This window comes from Lycium barbarum, chromosome 1 (genome assembly GCF_019175385.1).
Source record: "Lycium barbarum isolate Lr01 chromosome 1, ASM1917538v2, whole genome shotgun sequence".
NCBI lineage: Eukaryota > Viridiplantae > Streptophyta > Magnoliopsida > Solanales > Solanaceae > Lycium > Lycium barbarum.
The window spans coordinates 150,461,612-150,482,457 of record NC_083337.1 but is presented as its reverse complement, the minus strand read 5'-3'; the positions used below and the strand labels follow the sequence as shown (position 1 = coordinate 150,482,457).

The following is a 20,846-nucleotide window of genomic DNA, read 5'->3' as shown; positions in this document are numbered from 1 at the left end:
GCCTTTAATTTGTCTCTGCTATTTTTCCAATACATTAAGACTTGAAATGGTGGAAATGACCTATTCTCTCTCCTGCTGAATGAAATTTTTGGTGTAAAATTGTTTAGGACCGAAGATTATGCTTAATTTTGGCTTATGTTGTTTAGACTTTGAAACTTTGACTACTCTATCGTGATTCAAATGTCCGTTGTGCAATTGATTAACGAAGATAATTGCTTGTACTTTTTTTTAAATACGTCTATTTGTGTATGGTGTTAGTTTAATATAATTGAGAAATCTCGAAGTCATAATCCTTTATTACATGAGTATATACGTAAGTCGACGTAAAATAAACTATGGTTACCGAATTACCGTACCGTGAAATACCGAAACCGAACTTAAAAATACCGAACCGTACCGAATTAATTTGGTATGGTAATGGTATCGTATTTTTAAAAACCGAATACCGAAGTTACCGAACCGAAGTTTCAAATACCGTACCATACCGTACCATGCCCACCCCTACCCATCAGTGACGTTTCCTCACCCTAGCTACCATCTTGTAGAGTTGGGTTAATTTTCTCGTCGTCCTCTTTCTTTTCCACTTGTAGAGAGCAGACCTAAGGAGATTTTAGGTGGGGGTTGGGTGTATTATACTTTTTTGGCTGTTCAAGATATAGTTAAATCTTTCTATAATGATAGCGTTATTCGAAAATTTCATGATTGTTATAGCGAGATGCTGTTATGTATATATACTCACATTTGATGTTTATATCTCATTTAGTTGTTATAAACAAAAGTACGCAATTAATTATTTCTCTGTGCTTTTTATGTTACATATAATCGAAAACGTTGTACTTATTAATTTTAAAATCTCAATTCATTTTCATATCTCATTAATTAAAAATTGAAAAGACTAATAAATCCATAACTAGCTGTACCATACAGATAAAAAAATATTTCAACGTTTGACGTAAGAATGCTACACCTGTAGGTTGTTTTGTAATTTTTTGTCACGCCCCGAACCATGATCTGGGCGTAACACGGCACTCGGGCATTGCTTGCATGTGTCCGAGCGAACCTCATGGCTTGCTTGTCAGCATGGGCATCAAAACAACATAATCTATATGATGCAATTTAAATAAATCATGAAAACGTAATTGCGGAATAAAGTCTTGAAGTAATCTCATAGCATGAAAAATCATGAAAACGTAACAGTCTGAAAACGTAAAAGCATAACTGACTCCGTGAACTAACATCTGTCTATGAAACCTCTAAAACATGTCTGAATACTAACTACCAGGACAGGGCCCTGGACTACCATAAACTGAATACTAGTGCAGACTCCATGTTGAACCCCAAGAGAAGTGAGGCTCACCAATAAGCTGATAACTTAGGTGATCCTACTGCGCAGGTGTATGCTCCTGAAAATCGGTATCTGCACCGTGAAGTGCAGGCCCCGGGCAAAAGGGACGTTAGTACATGGTGAATAGTACTAGTATGTAAAACCTGCTGAAATAAAGAACATGGCACGACATAGGTATAAGACATGAACTGAAACTGAATATAACTTGAACACGAGCATGAAACGTGAGTAAAGTCTGAAAACACTAAATCAATGGAAATACATGCATATACAATTGCTTGTAACGTGAGGGATGCTATAGTATAACCGACAACATGGTCTGGTACTTGCGTCCTACTAGCAGAACACTCACACCTTGCCAGGGATATGAGATTTAAATAATAATAAGTATGTAAGGATCTAAACTGCATAATGAAGGTGTTGCCTCCTTGCTGACAACCCTTATCCTACAGTAGCTACTAGCTACGTAGTTTCAGGCTTTACTGAGCCTTCTCGGTTAACTAAGCAAATCCCAAAAACATGAACATGATATAGTTGGCTAAGAAGCCCATGATTTTCGTGAAATAACTTGTAACATGGTTTCATGAAATATCTTATAACATGGTTTCATGAGATAACTTGTCATAGTCTTGCAAACATGTTCTTGATTCATGAGTAATAACAATAGTTCATAATTATATATAATTGACTTGAAAACATGCTTGTAACTTGCTAGATAAAAATCATAAAGTTTCATATAAACATAATGAGAACACATGAGGAAGAATTCATGATTCATGCATTAAGCTAGGGTTCCTAATAACCGTAATGCAAGATTATGAATACAATAACGAATATAGATACAAAATTCATGTACATAAATACATAAATACGGGCTACCAATATGTTGGGTTTAATGCCCTAGGATTTGAACTTCATGGATATCAAGAAACAGAGCATGGAGAAGAACGTAGAGATTTTCACATGTGGATAGAAGTTCTACATACCTTAATTACTCCAAAACTTGAATTAAAGACTTGAATTTTGGAGAAAATTTCCAAAATCTTGATTCTTGAACCTTGAGATGAGTTTTCTTGAAAACCCTAGACTAGGAACAATGATTTCTTGCTTAGATTATTAGAGTATATGATAGAATTGAGTGGGAAGGGTTTGGATTGACTTACCTTGATGTTTTGGATTGTTGCTAGGGCTTGGAATTGTGAATAATTAAATAAAAGAACTGAAGGCTTGAATTTATACAAAAGTGAGGCGGAATTAAATGGATATATTATACGGTCCGTATAAAGTTATACGGTCTATATAATATAACCATATTTTATCATGGCGCAAAACAGAATGTCGAGTTGAAATTTCATGGAGTACGGACGAATTATACGGTCCGTATAAAATTATATGGACCGTATAACCAGTTCGTATAACATGACCAGTGAGCGGACTACTCTGTAATCCTTTAATAAAATGGCCATAACTTTTTGTACAGATGTCCCCTTAACCCCCATAATATACCGTTGGAAAGGTATTTCAAAGGGGCTACAACTTTCATTTAGGAAGTTTTCCCAAATTCCTAATTAATAAAGGGGTTATGGTCGTTGGAAGTAAGACCTTTTACAAACTCACTTGCAAACATGCCCCGTAGAGTGGCTTCCAACTTTGCTTTGCCCAAAGACGTTTCTTATGACTTGAATAGTTTTCAAAACACTTCCTATAACCCTCATATTGGCTTCATTATATTATCATCTTACGAGTCAAACCTTAGTCCGAAGCTACAAGGTGTTACATTTTTAGTCTCTTAGTGATAATATAACGCTTGAATTATGAAGAATATTGTCCAAACCTTCAAAAAAAGGGAATTCAATAGCTTTCTCTTGAAGGCTGTCTACGAGGTTAACAGTTGACTCTTCTATCTCACCTCAAGTAACAGTTGACTCTTAACAATATCTTTTTATTTTTATACATAATATAATTTTTTACAAAATATCATTACACAATATTTGAGTATGACTGTTATAGAGAGGTAATTTTACAAAGAGTGCATGCATCGCTATAATGAATGTCATTGCTGTTACAGGTAGAATGCTATTATAGAGAAGTAAAATATAAATGAAAAATCAATTTCAGAGAAAATCAGGTTGTTGTAGTGAAATGTTGTTATAACAAGTAGCAAGAATAGAGAGGTTTGACTGTAGTAAAGGTGGCAAATAGACGAGTTGGGTAAATATACTTGCACAGGTCTATACGGGAGTTGATTTTTTCAGATGGACACTCAACTAATAGTTTATTACTTTAGAAAAGCACTTTCTTTGTTGAAGGAAATTGAAATCAAGAAGAAAAACGACTTTATGAGATAACAATTATAATTAGTTGATCAATGACTGTAGGAGAAATAAACCAAGTCTAAACAGTCCTTGTTTATTCCGTTCAAAGTTTACTTATTAGATTACTACATGTTGAGTCACGGGGAAACTAATAACGTGTCTTAATTCAACAAACCAAACATTACTGAACATTGTTTCCTCCTTTTCTTAAACTAGCAATACATGCCCGTGCATCATACATCCATGCCCGTGCATCATGTCTATTCATTTTAATTAGCCAGTCTTTAAAGTTTGTATTTTGAAAATAACTTTTAAAATATTGTAATTGTTATTATATATAACAACATATACAAAATGTATTTTATGTACCATCACTTTAGTTATAATTAAAAAAATGGAGTTGATGGAATTAAGTCTTTGAGATGAAAAGAGTCGGACTTTTTTCTCATTATCATGACAATGAAAGTTGTTCATCTATGTAAAAGAAAATTAGTAAGAATATGAGGGAAAATTAATATTTTGATTTTAAATTTTTTTCTTTTAAATTCTTTAATATTTTATATGTATACCGACAGGTTGATATCCATTTCAACTAAGTAACTGTTCAGATCCAAACATAAGAACCACTGTTGTATATATTGAATTTTTTAAAAGCAAAGCTAATAAAATATTTTTATTAAATTAATTAAAAATATATTATAATTTTTTATGTTAACAATTATGGATAAAACAAACTGTTACAAAGAAATAAAAATTAGAAAAATATATGTTATATCATTAATCACCAAATTTTAATTCTGAAATGAAAATATAAAGAAAACAATTACCAGAGACTGCAAAGGAGAGTAAATAAGTAAAGTATTGACAATAAAGGAAAATGGGGATAAAAGTCACTCCCTCCCTTCACTTTTACTTATCGAGTTAAGATATCAAGAAAAAAAAATCTTATTTTTATTTTATTCTTCACATTAATTAGTCATTTTCAAATCATTTTCTAAGGCTATTGAGACTATACACCAATAAATATGGATATTATCATAAAATATAGTATACTTTATTTGTTAATTCTCAAAGAACATGAAAAGTAAAAAATGAACAAGTTATGTGTAGGAGAATTAAAATAACTTTTGGTACAAATTTGCATTGCTATTGTTCGTCATCTCTTCACGTTTAAAGTATTGACAAAGAAGAAAAACAGAGATAAAAGTCACTCCCTCTGTTTATTTTTACTTGTCCACGTTAACATATTAAGAGAAAGAAACTAATATGGTAATTATTAATTAGTATGAAACTTCAATTATGTTGATTGTGTGTAAAGATAACGACTATGCATATATTATAGGTATATATATTTGTATACGTGTCATCCTTTTTCTTGTATTCCTTTATTTATCATGGCGACTATCAAGCTAGGCAATGCAAGAAGAGTGAGGAGAATCATGCAGAAGGGGCTGGCCATTAATTTCCATAGAATTAATGAGTGAATATTTGTGTGTTCTTATTATTAATTTTACCCTTTAATTACTCATTTTCAAATTATTTTCGAAGGCTATTGAGACTTACACCAATAAATATGAATATTATGGTAAGATATATACTTTCTCTGTCCCATATTACTGGTCACTTTCCCTTTTGCACGCCCGTTAAGAAATCAGAAGTAAAAGATGTATTTTACTATCTTACCCTTATTTCTCCCCAATAAATACATTCTAATAAAAAATGACTATTTTCAAGAACATTTATTACTAAGGGTAAGATGAGAAAGATTTAATTAATTTTATCTTATAATTTTATATTGATTTGTAAATGAACAAGTAATTTGGACATATATTTTTAGTAATGTGGCCAAGTAATATGGGACGGAGAGGATAAGATGTAAAACATTTAATTAATTTTATTTTGGTTCTGTAAATGAACAAGTAATTTGGACATATATTTTTAGTAATATTGAGTACTTCATTTATGAACAAGTAAAAGTGCACGGACGAAATAAATATATGTCGGACAATTAAAATTGAAATGCATACTTGTATACATGAGCAGAGAATAAATATTCAGTAAAAAAATAGTTTAGTAATGTGGCCAAGTAATATGGAATGGAGGGAGTACTTCATTTATTAATTCTTAAAGAACTTGAAAAGTCAAAAGTCAACAAGTATAAGTGCACGGAAGAAATAAATGTGTCGGAGAATTAAATTTGAAGTGCATACGTGTATACATGAGAAGAGATAAATATTCAGTACTATGACACATGAATACGTGGGATAAAAAAGTAGTTGGTTAAAATGTACAATTTATATAGCTTGTGGTACAAATTTCTATTGTTGTGTTAGTCCTCTCTTCATACTTAGATATATTAGAAATAGAAAAAAAGAAAAATATAGAATAGAAAAATAGACATATATTTTTAGTAATGTGGCCAAGTAATATAGACTAAGGGAGTACTTCATTTTTATTAATACTTAAAGAACGTGAAAAGTCAAGTATAATAATGTGACCAAGTAATATAGGATGAAGAGAGTACTTCATTTATTAATTCTTAAAGAACGTGAAAAGTCAAGTAATGTGGCCAAGAAATATGAGACGGAAGGATTACTTCATTTATTAATTCTTAAATAACGTGAAAAATCAAAAGTGAACAAGTAAAAGTACACGGAGAAAATAAATATGTGTCGGATAATTAAAATTGAAGTGCATACATGTATACATGGGAAGAAAATAAATATTCAGTAAAAACGTGAAAAGTCAAAAGTGAACAAGTAAAAGTGCACGGAGGAAATAAATATGTGTCGGAGAATTAAATTTGAAGTGCACACGTGTATACATGAGAAGAGAATAAATATTTAGTATTATGACATATATCCACGTGGGATTTATTAATTCTTAAAGAATGTGAAAAGTCAAAAGTGAACAAATTAAAGTGCACGGAGGATATAAATTTGTGTAGGAGAATTAAAATTGAACTGCATATGCTTATACATGAGAAGAGAATAAATATTCAGTTAGAACACGAAAAGTCAAAAGTGAACAAGTAAAAGTGCAAGGAGGAAATAAATGTATCGGAGAATTAAAGTTGAAGTATATACATTTATACATGAGAAGAGAATAAATATTAAGTACTATGGCTAAATATTAAGTACTATGGCTAAATATTAAGTACTATGACATATGTCTATGTAGGATATAAAAATAGTTAGTTAAACTGTACAATTTATATAACTTACAGTACAAGCGTTCATTGCGTGTATAATTTTTAAAGCCCGTGATACAACCATGGGAAGTTGTGTTCGTCCCTTTACCATATTTATATATATACTAGCAATATATGCCCGTGAGATGCACGGGTCGAACATGTTTATTTACTTTAATTAGCCAGTCTTTAAGGTTTGTATTTTGAAAATAACTTTTAAAAATATTCGAATTTGTTATTATATATAGCAACATATACAATATATATTTTATGTACCATCACTTTAGCTATAATTAAAAATGGAATTTAAAAATTAAAAGCATATGATGGAATTTAGTCTTTGAGATGGAAAGAGTCGGACCTTTTTCTCATTGTCATGACAATGAAAGTTGTTCATCGATGTGAAAAAGAAAATTAGTAAAAATATGAGGGAAAATTAATATTTTGATTCTATTTTTTTTTTTAAATTCTTTTATATATTATATGTATACCGACAGGTTAATATCCATCTCAACTAACTAACTGTTCAGATCCAAACAAAAGAACCATTGTTGTATATATTAAATTTTTTAAAAGCAAAACTAATAAAATATTTTTATTAAATTACTTTATAATTTTTTATATTAACAATTATAGATAAAAAGAATTGTTACAAAGAAATCAAAATTAGAAAGATATATGTTATATCGTAAATCACCAAATTTTAATTCCGAAATGAAAATATAAATTAATACATTTTAAAAATGTAAAGAAATAATAATCATAGAATACAAAGGAGAGTAAAATAAATAAAGTATTAACAAAGAAGAAAAACGGGGATAAAAGTCATTCCCTCTTTACTTTTACTTGTCCACATTAATATATCAAGAGAAAGAAATTTTTCTTCTTCTTATTTTACCCTTTACATTAATTACTCATTTTTAAATCATTTTCTAAGGCTATTGAGACTATACACCAATAAATATGAATATTCATTTATTAATTCTTAGAGAACGTGAAAAGTCAAAAGTGGACAAGTAAAAGTGCACGGAGGGAATAAATATGTGTAGGAGAATTAAAATTGAAGTGTATACGTGCATACATGAGAAGAAAATATATACTCAGTACTATGAAAGGGAATAAATACTCAGTACTATGACATATGTCGAAGTGGGATTAAAAAGTAGTTGATTAAAGTGTTCAATATATATAACTTTTGGTACAAATTTACATTGCTATTGTTCGTCCTCTCTTCAAACGTATTGACAAAGAAGGAAAACGGTGATAAAAGTCACTCCCTCCGTTCACTTTTACTTGTCCATGTTAATATATTAAGAGAAAGAAATTTTTGTTCTTATTCTTAATTTTACACTTCACATTGATTACTCATTTTCAAATCATTTTCCAAGGCTATTGAGACTTACACCAATAAATATGAATATTATGGTGAAATATATATTCCCTCTGTCCCATATTACTTGTCACTTTCTCTTTTACACGCCCCTTAAAAAATTATAAATAAAAGATATATTTTACTATCTTACCCCTATCTATCTTCAATAAATACATTTTAATTAAAATTGACTATTTTGAAGAACATTTATTACTAAGGGTAAGATGAGAAAGATTTAATCAATTTTATCTTTGTTTTGTAAATGAACAAGTAATTTGGACATATATTTTTAGTAATGTGGCCAAGTAATATGGGACGGAGAGGGTAAGATGGGAAATATTTAATTAATTTTATCTTGATTTTGTAAATGAACAAGTAATTTGGACATATATTTTTAGTAATGTGACCAAGTAACATGGGATAGAGGGAGTACTTCATTTATTAATTGTTAAAAAACGTGAAAAGTCAAAAGTGAACAAGTAAAGTGGATGGAGGAAATAAATATGTGTCGGAGAATTAAAATGGGAAGTGCATACGTGTATACATGAGAAGAGAATAAATATTCAGTATTATGACATATGTCCGTGTGGGATAAAAAAGCAGTATAGTAATGTGATGAAGTAATATGGGACTGAAGGAGTACTTCATTTATTAATTCTTAAAGAACTTGAAAAGTCAAAAGTGAACAAATAAAAGTGCACAGAGGAAATAAATGTATCGGAAAATTAAAATTGAAGTACATATGTATATACATGAAAAGAGAATAAATATTCAATAATATGACATATGTCCATATGAAATTAAAAAAAAGAAGGAATTGGTTAAAGTGTATACTTTACGTGGCAAATGAACAAAATTTGTGAGTGTGAAAACTGGAAATTGTGTGTTAGAAGTGCTTTGGTGAAACACATGTACAGTACACGTGTTTGTCCAAAAGCCACAAAAATTCAATGGCCAATGAATTTTGGCCAAGTTTTATGGTACAATTAATACTGCTCCCAGTACAATCATAAAGTGCAGTGTTCGTACCCTCTTCTCCCTTATATATAATAGAAATAGAAATAATAGAAATGTGAAAGTTAATGTATGTTTTGACCAAATAGTTTGTTTATTTTATATTCAACTCATTAGTCAAATTAACAAACCGGTCATAATCTCATCCATTCAAACTTTAAAGAATGGGGGGATTACAAAGAAAATGAAGTAATTTTGCCAATAATACAAATTTTAACTTTCACAGAATAGGGGTTACTAAATTGAGATGCTTCTATGTGGATGTCAAAAGTGGATTATTGGAAGGGTGCGTATTGTCTGCTATAAAATAGATATGAACTTAGTAGGTGTTTGGACATGTGGTTTGAAATCGTCGTTGAAAACCATGAGCTGAAATCAGTGTTTGGACATGCATTTCATCTCATGGTTTCAAACAATGGTTTCAAAAATTTTAAATACAAAACTTGACTCATAAGTTGATAAATATTTTTAACAATTTCTCCAACCAATCATTTACCAATCTCATTAACTTTCACCAACCTTTATTTATGTCTACCATGTGGGATGATTGAATTAAAGGGTAGTTACATTACTATTCATGTTAAATTTTCATTTTTATTGAACTAAAGTTTGATCAATTGATGTTGTATTTTAGAAAGGCCTTCTAGTAGCGTATTAATTTTGTTATGAACTATAACTTGTTCATTTAGTAAGATTATATAAGAATGAAAAATGTTTTGATAGTTTTCACAACTTGTGAGTATTTTATGTCTATAAAAAAAATACCTTAAGATATCTAAATTACATGTCCAAATATAATTTCAAATTATGTCCAAACGGCTCCTTAAATTAGCAAGCCAATGATAGTTTTTACTTTTTAGCATTACAAAAAGGCGTTTTTCCAAGTACAATTTTATGGCATCAGCAAAGCATTAATGGTGTTTGAAGCAAAGAAGTTGATCTTCAAGGAAGATTGTTTGATGATCTCAACAAAATATCTAACGGCTTTCTTCGTTTTCAGAACTAGCTGATCTCACCTTTGACTTTTTACGTTGAATTACGGCACATCAGTTTAGCTAGTACATATATTGGGGAATCACAGCATGTTTACAAATATCGATTTTCTAATTTAAGTATGTATTTGGTACGATAAATAATATTTTTCAAAAAATAAGTTATTCTAAGGTCATTAAAACTAAAAGTTCTTTTCATAACAAAGTATCTATATAATATAAAGTTAGACATAGAAAAGGTGATATGACACCTATCTTATGCCACCATTCACATTTACTTTTTTTTTCTCATTTTTTTTTGACATTTTTTCCAGTTTATGTGTTGTATTTAAAACAAAAACAAAGTTAATTCTCTTAATGATATTAAATGTGCTATGTTAAGAAACTGAAAAGTCATATCTTTTAATTTTCTTAATTATGTTGAAATCCAAACCGTTAACCACATTCTTTAATCTTGAATTTATTATATACCCATGTATGTTACATTCCCAAGATCATAAACTATTTGCTTTTACTTTCTTTTTGTTTAATCTTGGTAGTATTCCTTCATTTTTCTACATATTTTACTATCTCAATGGATTAAAAAGGCATCATACATTAAATAGTCCGTCGGAAGAGTTAACCCACGTACACTTTGCAATCCAGCCCATGTAGCATCATTGTCCTAAAGCCGTTTTTTGTTGATACTTACCAATAATTATTGCCAATTATTGTTAATCACCCATAAGTACCCAATTCATTCCCCTGCTAATTGATATCTTATATATATCTTCTCATATTTTTTTTTTGGGTATGCTATTATCTATATGTTGTGATTAGCATGTCTTGACAAGTTTATAATGTCTGAAGAAGCTGGGCAGATCACGGTGCTTTTTGGCAATTTCGGATCAGAGATCTCTATCTTTGGATAATACAAGCAACACTGAGGAATTACCGGATCAAACAAAGCTGTCTCTAGAGACAACAAATGATGCAGTTCCATACATAGGACAAAGTTTATGATGCTCCCTCTCTCAAATTATCTTCTCTAAATTTCCACATTATTATTTATGGATAAATCTTTACGTGGTTTAAGAGTCGGGGGATCACCTATGTTTTTTTCTAAGTTCATTAGTTTCTAAAGATCGAGAGTTGATTCATGCGGATGACTTGTGTGCGGTTGAATTGTGATATAAAGTTAGATTTATCTCATTTTATCACCCTATTGAAACGCTGATTTGATTGAGAAATTGTGAGTATTTATTTTGTATGTTATTTTTCTGTGATTGCTTTGATTCGAATTAAATGCGACAATTCCGTTCTAATTATTGTTTTTTGAGGAAATTTTTTATTGCAGCGATTCTGCTTTTTACAATTTTGTTACTTCCCGTTTTGTTTTCTTTTACTCAGAACTTTTTACAAAGGAAGTACAAGATATTACTCATATCATTATCAATGTGGAGATTTTTTTAAAAGAGAGTGTTGTCACTCAGAGTCACGTGTTAAATTTATAATCTATAATTTATAAGAGAATTTTGTATAAGCCATGCGAAGCACGAACAAATACACTAATTCTTCAATAAAAGAAGAAAAAGGAGTTTCCTTCTTTTCAAAATAACTTCTATGTTCTAGGAAGTATGTTGGATAGCGAGAGCATTTAACTCCTTCCGTTACAAATTAGTTCCCGTATTTCACTTTTCCAAAGTCAAATTATATTAGCTTTGACCAACTTTTAAACATGTACTTTTTCATCATCTCGATATGAAAAACTTGCGATATTTAGTAGGCGTTTGGCCATGAAAATTAAATATTTTTTCACTTTATTTGGTATTTTAGAGTTGAAGTTGAAGATGAAATTGCATTTGGTTATAGTTTTTGCAAAGAATATTTGATTGTTTGAATGTATTGAAAGTGAAAAAAGTGAAAGAAAAAAATGATATTTTGGAATTTTTATGGCCAAACACCATAAAATGAAAAAAGTGAAAAAATATTTCGGAAAAAAGTGAATAATTCTCATGGACAAATGAACCCTTACTATCATGTACTCCCTCCGTTTACTTTTACTTATCTAATATTTTAAAAATAAATTTTCACTTTTACTTGTTACTTTTAGTATTTCAAGATAAAACAATTTTTTCCTTATTTTACTCATAGTATTAAATATTCATTTCAAATCACTTTTTAAATCCAATAAAAACTTGCACCAATTAATATGGGTTCATTGATAAATTATGCACTTCATTTATTATTTTTTAAGGATGTGCAAAGTCAAAAATGGATAAAAGTAAACAGAGGGGGTAATTTTTTAATAGCTAAATTTAATTTTAAATATTGAATAGCTTATTCAATATTATTCCTTGGAGCAATTCTTTGAAAAATCTACTTTCAACATTAAATACAATAGCAACACAGAAAACTTACATCAGGAGAGAGAACAAACAGACCTCTGCAAAATTGATTAATTTACAAAATTGACAAGAGATTGATAGAGGGGAAAGAAAACGACAAGATAGAAGGACGAACTCTCCTCTTGTTGAAATACCGAAGAAAGAATTAAAATTAAACTTTATGAACCCCTAACTACGAGTATCACCTAATTCTGGAGCCTAAAAACATATACCCTGGCTATCTGATAAATTTCTTGTAGTACAAAAGTTTTTACAGAAGTCCTTATATTTCCTCCATTGATCACTAACGTCCCTGGCAATGTTTTTTGCATCATTTGTAGTCCCTAAAAGCCCTCTTCTTGTAAACCCCACTGTGTACAATCCATTCCCCCCTTTCCAACTATTTGGAAATGGTGTCTTTGGCATCCCTTGCTCTGTGAAGAAGTCACCCTACAAATTTGATACCAAAAACAAATCACTATTTAAAGTTTAAAATAATATTGCTATATGCAAAACAAATGCACATTTTTCATTAAAAATATTTAATAACTCCCTTAAAAAATAGATTAAGACTGAGAATTAATTATGTTATGAGTTGGGATATTTCATTATTAATTTTGGAAAAAGAAAAATCTCTTGCATGTGATAGACCTGAAATGACCTAGAAGTCTCAAGAAGTTGGTACTTTCACTACATCTAAACCATAGGACATATGCCACTATGCATGGTCTATTAAGTGCAGTCCTCTCTTTACATATATGTTTGGTCAATTTTGCACAGCAAAATAATTACCACTAATAAAAGTTTAATTATATAACAGTACTTAGTCTATATCTCTATTATAGTGTATAGGCCTTCATTAAATATGAAAATAATAATTGAGACAGGAGTTGTCATTAAACTTGTTTTTTCATTATTGTATTCCCAAGCTTTAGGAAGTACACAAGTGTTAAACTTTTTTCCTTCTGGGGTGTGGGGTGCCTTTTGGCAAAATGCAGAAAATAGACAAAATAGATGGGGTGATGATGGGGGGAAAGTTCAGACAAATGAGATCAGAAATTCTCTTTTTTTATTTAAGAAACGTTTTGTAGCCTTCTGCATGTGTAAGAATGAAAGTGATGTGAGATTGAGAGTAAAGATAAAAATAGAAATTTTATTAAGGCAACAGCAAAATCCTCATTGGCTTATTATCCCTTTTGTCATTGCTCCATGCACTATACTTTTATTATTTTCATTCTAACAGTTAGAAAAATAAATAAGTTGAAGAAAGTATTATTATACCTTAAACCAAGAAGGCACATTGCTTTTGTAACCTGTTGCTAGGATTATTGAATCAAATTCTCTTTCTTTGCCATCTAAAAACTTTGCACCAATTTTAGTTATCTCCTTCACACCGGGCATTATCTGCAAGAATATACAAAAAAAAATTAGAAAAATACTAAAAATACCATGATACAATTTTGGCCAAATACAAGAATTTTTGAAAATTTACCTGAATTTTTCCAGTTCTAATCTGTGATAATGCCCCGACGTCGAGTACTGGAGTTTTTCCGGTGACATTTTTCAGCTCAAGTGGGCCGGTTTTTGGTCGCCGGAGACCTAACTTGTCTGTACTACCTAAGGTCAAGTTAGTTACTAGTAATAGTAGCTTGTCAACCATTCTTAAAGGCATCCATTTGAGTAGTGCCATAGCTACTGAAAATGTAGATATCCCTAACATTTCCCTAGGTAATATATGCACCTGCATCCAGAAAAAACATCAAATAAAAAAATTAGCCAAATCGAAATTTGCTCCAAACATGCTTAACTTAAACACACAAACTTATCAATTTCCCAAAAAATTGAAAATGTACCACAATAAAATAGACAAAATGGTGTAACAACCAAGAAAAGTTGGATTTAAAGCATGATTCATTAGTAGTAACATTTTTACTATCAAAAATTGTGATGGTGTCATAAGTATCTATTCCTTTTGATTTGGAGTAATTTAACCCCAAAGTATAATTTTCCGACCCTAAAGCAAGTACCGGATATCGAAAAAATCAATTTCTGTTTAAAGGAAAAAAAAAGGATAAGGGAAATGTACTTACAGAATTTCTGACGACCATGTGAGGGATGGCATTATGTCTACAAAGGTCTAAGCTAACTTCCATACCAGAATTTCCACAACCAATTACCAAAACCTTTTGATTATTAAACTCAGTACCAGACTTATAAACACTTGTATGCATAACAGCTCCTTTAAACTTATCAATCCCTTGAATATCTGGTATCACTGGCTCAGCATTTTCCCCTGTTGCAACAATCAACCACTTTGACAAATACGTAAAATCTTGAGTTTGTACCCTCCAAAACCCACTAACATGATCAAATTCCGCAACTTTCACAACCTGCTTAAACTTAGGGACAATAAAAAAATGCCTAGCATATTCTTCCAAGTAAAAAATGAACTGGTCTTTTGTAGGGTACTTTGGGAAATCTTTAGGAAAACCAAACAACGGGAGTTGACAAAACTGTTTAGGGAGATGAAGTTTAAGGCGATCATAAGTTTTGTGTTGCCATAAAGAAGCAATACAATCACTTTTCTCAAGAATGAGTGAAGGGACTCCATTTTCCTTAAGGCAAGCTGAAACTGCTAAACCAGAAGGACCTGCACCTACTATAATAGGTCCATGAACCCACAGCCATTTAGGTTGTTGATCACTATTTTCTTCTTCTTTACAAGAACTCATGTTGCAAAAAGAATATATATGAAAAAAGGGGTTTTCAAGAAAAGGGAAAAGTAACTTTTTTTCTCTTTTAGCCTTTTGAACTGAGAGTTCCTTAGTTTTTTTTAAGCACTCTGTAATACTTTAGTAGCTAGAGTTCCTCTGTTTCTTTTTTTACTATGAGAAAGTGTAGAGTGCAACAAGTGGAATTTAAAGAGGAGTGAAGGTGGGGGTGGTCGAGGTGATGGGGTATAGGGGGGCGGGGGATTTGAATTTCCTATTTAAGGCTTTTTTTTTTTTTCGCTTTCTTACGCACTGCATAGAATGAAGAGAAAATAGCAAGTGACATAAGGGGAAAAAACAGAGGGATTATTAATGAGGAGTGTGTTAAATGTAGGCGTGAAGGTTAAGGAAAGGATTTGGTTCTCTTTCTCAAGGCTCTTTCTGCTTTCTCTCTCTACTGCAGAGATTTGGGGTTGCGCTATGGAATTGTTATTGAGTTTTGAGGCCAAAATAAGCTTTATAAATGAATTATTATTTCATATATATGTGATTTTACAAGTTCATGAGAAAAAAGTATTTTAAGCTTCATGCATATAAGTCATGTAAGATTGATTTGCTCGATTGAAGTTAAGACGTCGGGTGCCAATCCTTTCCATTAAGAATTTGAAACGTGACATTAGGAAATTATGATATCTATGGAAGTAAAGAAATTGGTTGCAAAGTCATGCATAGGCAGGGCGGCTCAAGAGAGCCGGTGGCTTAAATCCGGAATTTAAATGGAGGCCTTATATTTATTTAGTAAAATTTTAATGTATTTTATTTGTTATTTATTCTTATAGCTTTTTTAAATTGTATTTTTTTTCAATTAACGTTATAGTCAATTCGTGTAATTTTTCATGAGTCATTAACTGAATCACGAGTCTTATATTCTGTGTTGTGATCATTTCATCGATTTAGTTTTTTTTTTCTTTTGTTCAATTGATTGTTACTAAAAAGTTTTCAAAATTATTTTATAAGCAATGGAAACATTTAAAAATAGAAGTAGGACTTCAGGCCAATAAGAGTATCATCTTCTACATATAAATATTTTCGTATCACTTTAACTATAAAAATAGATTAAAACCGTCAGTGGCTATTATGCCTTAAAAAATATTTAAGGGCTTAATACTATCTTTTCTATTCTAATTGTTTAATAATCTACTTAGCTTGAGCTTGAAAAATATCCAAAAAGGCATTCAAAGAGTTATAGAAGATCTTACAAAGTCAAAATTATAAACTAGATTGATTTAAGTTGAAGTGAATTAAACCATATTACAAAGTAGGAAGTAATTATAAATTTAATTAGCTACAACTTTTAACTGTAATTACATCGATCATATTTCTAAAATGTAGCATAAACTTTGAAAATAAATATATATGTAATAATTGATAAATAATTGGCAGCAAAATTATCTATCACTAATAATAAATATATAATTTTTTTAAATCATATATATAATACCAATTATTTTGGGGCCCTAATATATTTGGGGCCTAAAGCTACTGCTTTGGTGGCTTTAGGCTTCAGCCGGCCCTATGCATAGGAACAAGGAAGAATTAAAAATATTATGACGATGTAAACTTTTATAATCGAAATCAATCCAAATATACTTTAGACAATAATTTGTAATCGACTTTTATAATCTATAGTTTGTGCATAGAGTGTAGACCGATAAAAAAGGGTGAGATGCCCTATAAAACCGATAAAAATGTGATGTATAATTCGCGTCACACAATCAATTAAAGTGACAGTATGTGCAAGGATGTGCCACTGAGGAGGTGTGAGAGGTTGGTTATAGTAGGAGTTACGAAAGGTAGGGGTAGGCCGAAGAGCTCGGGGAAGGTGATTAAACAGGAAATGATGCAGCTCCAGTTAACTGAGGACATGACTTCAAATTGGAGGGTATAGAGGTCGAGTATTAGGGTAGATGATTAGTTGACAGAGTGTTATCGTACATTTAGTCGTACGATTTAGGTAGTTGCGTATTTTCTTGCAATCGCTAATGTGTATTGATATTTGTTACTCCCTCCGTCTCATAATAAGTGTCACCTTAGCCAAAAACACGCGTATTAAGAAATCAATAATGCAATGTGAAGTTTACTTAATTATCCCTATATAATAAAAGTAAATTACGTTTTTCTCTTGATTAGAGCATGCACAAGTAGTAAACCTTTTGACATTGGGAATCTAATAGTATCAAGTTATTATGTGGCTTTTCCAATCATCACTTAAATGTTACTTTAAGTTGTCACTTTTTGTCTAAGGGTAGAATTGAAAAAATCTAGTCAATTTATGTTTTGGTTTCCTAAGGTGACACTTATTATGGGATAATTTTTTTTTGTTAAGGAGACATTTATTATGGGACGGAGGGAGTACTATATTTGTTTTGTACATTTGCTATTTTATTTCTCTTTTTCTTTTCTACATTCTTCTATCAGTTACATTTCTTTTGAGTTGAGGGTCTATCGAAAACAACCTCTCTATCCCATAAAGATAAAGATAAGGTCTATGTACATCTTACCCCCCACAAATTCACTTTTGGGATTGCGCTGAGTATGTTGTTGTAAATCAGTTGACATGCGATAGCATGTACTAGTAACTATTATGGTAAGCATAATTTGCTAACTTAAAAAATAGGCCAAAGTCATAGACAACCCCCTAAACTTGTCCACATATTTCTCATGGCCACCTAAACTGACGCTTGTTCCGATTGAACACCTAAACCCCTCCGAATTTGTACCACATAAATACTTTTTGCTGATGTGACAAAAAAAGTGAAGCACACTTTCCTTGGGCGCGTGACCTACTCTTAAATATATATATATATTTTTTTTTGTTAAAAACTTACCTCTTTTAAAAAATATGACTTTTTTTTCTAAATGGCCCCTGCATTTAACCCTTGTGTCAGTCACCTCCCCCTAGGGATGGGCACGGTATGGTATATACCGAATACCATATCGATACCGAAGTTTTTAATACCGTGGTTTTAGTATTATGGTATTTGGTATGAATTTAAATTTTCTTTGGTATTCGGTATGGTATTTGGTATTTATAAAATGGATACCAAAATACCGTATACCATACCGAAGTTTATACTACATATATACAATCCATATATATTATATTTACTACTGCTAAATATTAGACTAGTTTTCGTATAAAAAATTACATCACATCTCATTTAATGTCAATTTGTATCTAATAGAAAATTGTACCATCAAAGCTAACTTTTTATCCAATATTTTCATGTTTTTAGTCTTTCACATATGCTGAGGCCTAGAAGCAGCCTTTAATTTGTCTCTGCTATTTTTCCAATACATTAAGACTTGAAATGGTGGAAATGGCCTATTCTCTCTGCTGCTGAATGAAATTTTTGGTGTAAAATTGTTTAGGACCGAAGATTATGCTTAATTTTGGCTAATGTTGTTTAGACTTTGAAACTTTGACTACTCTATCATGATTCAAATGTCCGTTGTGCAATTGATTAACGAAGAGAATTGCTTGTACTTTCTTTTAAATACGTCTATTTGTGTATGGTGTTAGTTTAATATAATTGAGAAATCTCGAAGTCATAATCCTTTATTACATGAGTATATACGTAAGTCGAAGTCAAATAAACTATGGTTACCGAATTACCGTACCGTGAAATACCGAAACCGAACTTAAAAATACCGAACCGTACCGAATTAATTTGGTATGGTAATGGTATCGTATTTTTAAAAACCGAATACCGAAGTTACCGAACCGAAGTTTCAAATACCGTACCATACCGTACCATGCCCACCCCTACCTCCCCCCACCTCTTCGTCTTCTTCAGTTTTTTTTTTTGTTGTTCTTTTGCTTTTATTTTCTTTGATTCTTTAAATAAAAATAATTTGTGAATTAGATGTTTCTTTTGATCACCATTTTCTTTATCTTTTCTAAATCTGAAAAGCACCGTCACCATCGTTCACCGAAAAAATGCTCACCACTACTACCACTCTCTTTTTTATTAAGTGTGCATTCTCACCTTTCATTGATTAACTTATATTTAGCAAGAACTTTATAGTGGTGTGAACTTCGGCTGTTGACGGAGGTGGTAACGGGGTGGTTTAATAGTGATTTATGGGTGGAGAAAAAATGGTGGTTTTATTTTTGTGAAAAGAGGAAGAAGATAAAGATGGAGATGAGGAAGAAGACTGATGATGGAGAAAGGATGGGCAATAACGGGTGGAGGAAATAATGGGTGTTTTTTTCGGTGGTTGGGCGGCGGTCAGATGGAGGTAGTGGCGGCTGGCTAATTGTTTAAGTTTACAATTTTTTTATTTTTTATTTTTTACTTAAGTTCTTTTTTTAATAATTTTTTAACCCCTCTGTCACATGTCATTTTTGCCATGTCACCATGAGTGTAATACACACATTTTATATTTTTTGCTGATTGTAAAAAGGGTGTCTAAATGATACAAATTCGGAGGGGTTTAGGTGTTCAATCTGAACAGGCGATAATTTAGGTGGTCATGAGGAATATGTGGACAAATTTAGAGGGCTGTCTATGACTTTGGCCACAAAAATAATTATGTTCTTAAGTTCTTCCCAACATCTGTAGGAATAGGTTCAATCCAAAAAACATGAATAGGTTCAATCCAAAAAACATTGAATATAATTTAAGTCCTTGGGTCGTTTGGTTTGTGAACAAAGTTTTACTTGAATTATAACGGATGGACTAAATAATAATTAGATAATTTTATGGATGTACTTTTTCAGATATTTAATTTATTGGATTAAAATGGGATTAAAAAAATTTATATAAAATATTTCTTTGGCTTAATAAAATATTAATTTATTGATATACTCATATAAACTTTCCAATTAATTAAACTTTGACTTTCTTAAAGAATTTTGAGATAAGAGTTTGATAGAAAGACATCTTTATTATTTACGGTAATGATTTATTTTCGGATTAGCTAATCTCGAAATTATAATCCCGCAATAAGAAAATATCAAAATTTCTTATACGGAAATAAAAACTTTCAACCAAGCACAAACTTATCTTCATATTCTATTTTCAAATTACTAGCCTTATTTTTTTATACCAAGCAGACCCTATATACATTGATTTGAGGCTCCATTGCGCTAAAAGATTGTCGAGCATTCACTTATTATATTGGAATTTTTATCCTAAAAAATGTTGTACCTTTTGCTCGAACAGTTGTACAGTATTCTTTTGTAATGAAGATTGTTCTTGTACTATTAATTTCGAGAATTATAATTTCCTATTTTCAAGTGCTTGGAGGTGAAATAGGAGGGTTAATTTTATCTTCTTTTAATTTTTTTGCAACACTTTTTCGAGTTTAATTGAATCCTACTAGTAAATTTGAACTGACTAATAGGCACGTGTCAAAGGTAAGAAATATGGCCTAGTTGGGCCAGAAGGAAATTTGTGGAGCAGGAATGAAAAAAAGATATGGAAAATTTACGTGTCATAACTACTTCTAAGTGCTATTTATGAATTATAACTAACT

General features: G+C 30.9%; 1 protein-coding gene across 1 annotated transcript; it reads right to left on the bottom strand.

Annotated features, from left to right (window-relative positions):
- Positions 1-12,637: 12,637 nt before the first annotated feature.
- Positions 12,638-15,739, bottom strand: LOC132643983 (probable indole-3-pyruvate monooxygenase YUCCA4). Its single transcript, XM_060360514.1, has 4 exons — positions 14,685-15,739; positions 14,087-14,335; positions 13,876-13,998; positions 12,638-13,044 (listed from the first exon to the last, which is right to left on the bottom strand). The coding sequence occupies exons 1-4, from the start codon at positions 15,324-15,326 to the stop codon at positions 12,814-12,816; spliced, it is 1,245 nt and encodes a 414-aa protein (XP_060216497.1). The 5' UTR covers positions 15,327-15,739; the 3' UTR covers positions 12,638-12,813.
- Between the last annotated feature and the right edge of the window lie 5,107 nt (positions 15,740-20,846).

Coding starts and splice junctions, on each gene's coding strand:
- LOC132643983 (XM_060360514.1), bottom strand. CDS start 15,326: ATGAGTTCTTGTAAAGAAGAAGAAAATAGTGATCAACAACCTAAATGG. Junction 13,999..14,086: donor TTAGAACTGGAAAAATTCAG/GTAAATTTTCAA, acceptor ATATTCTTGCAG/ATAATGCCCGGTGTGAAGGA. Junction 13,045..13,875: donor ATGTGCCTTCTTGGTTTAAG/GTATAATAATAC, acceptor TCAAATTTGTAG/GGTGACTTCTTCACAGAGCA.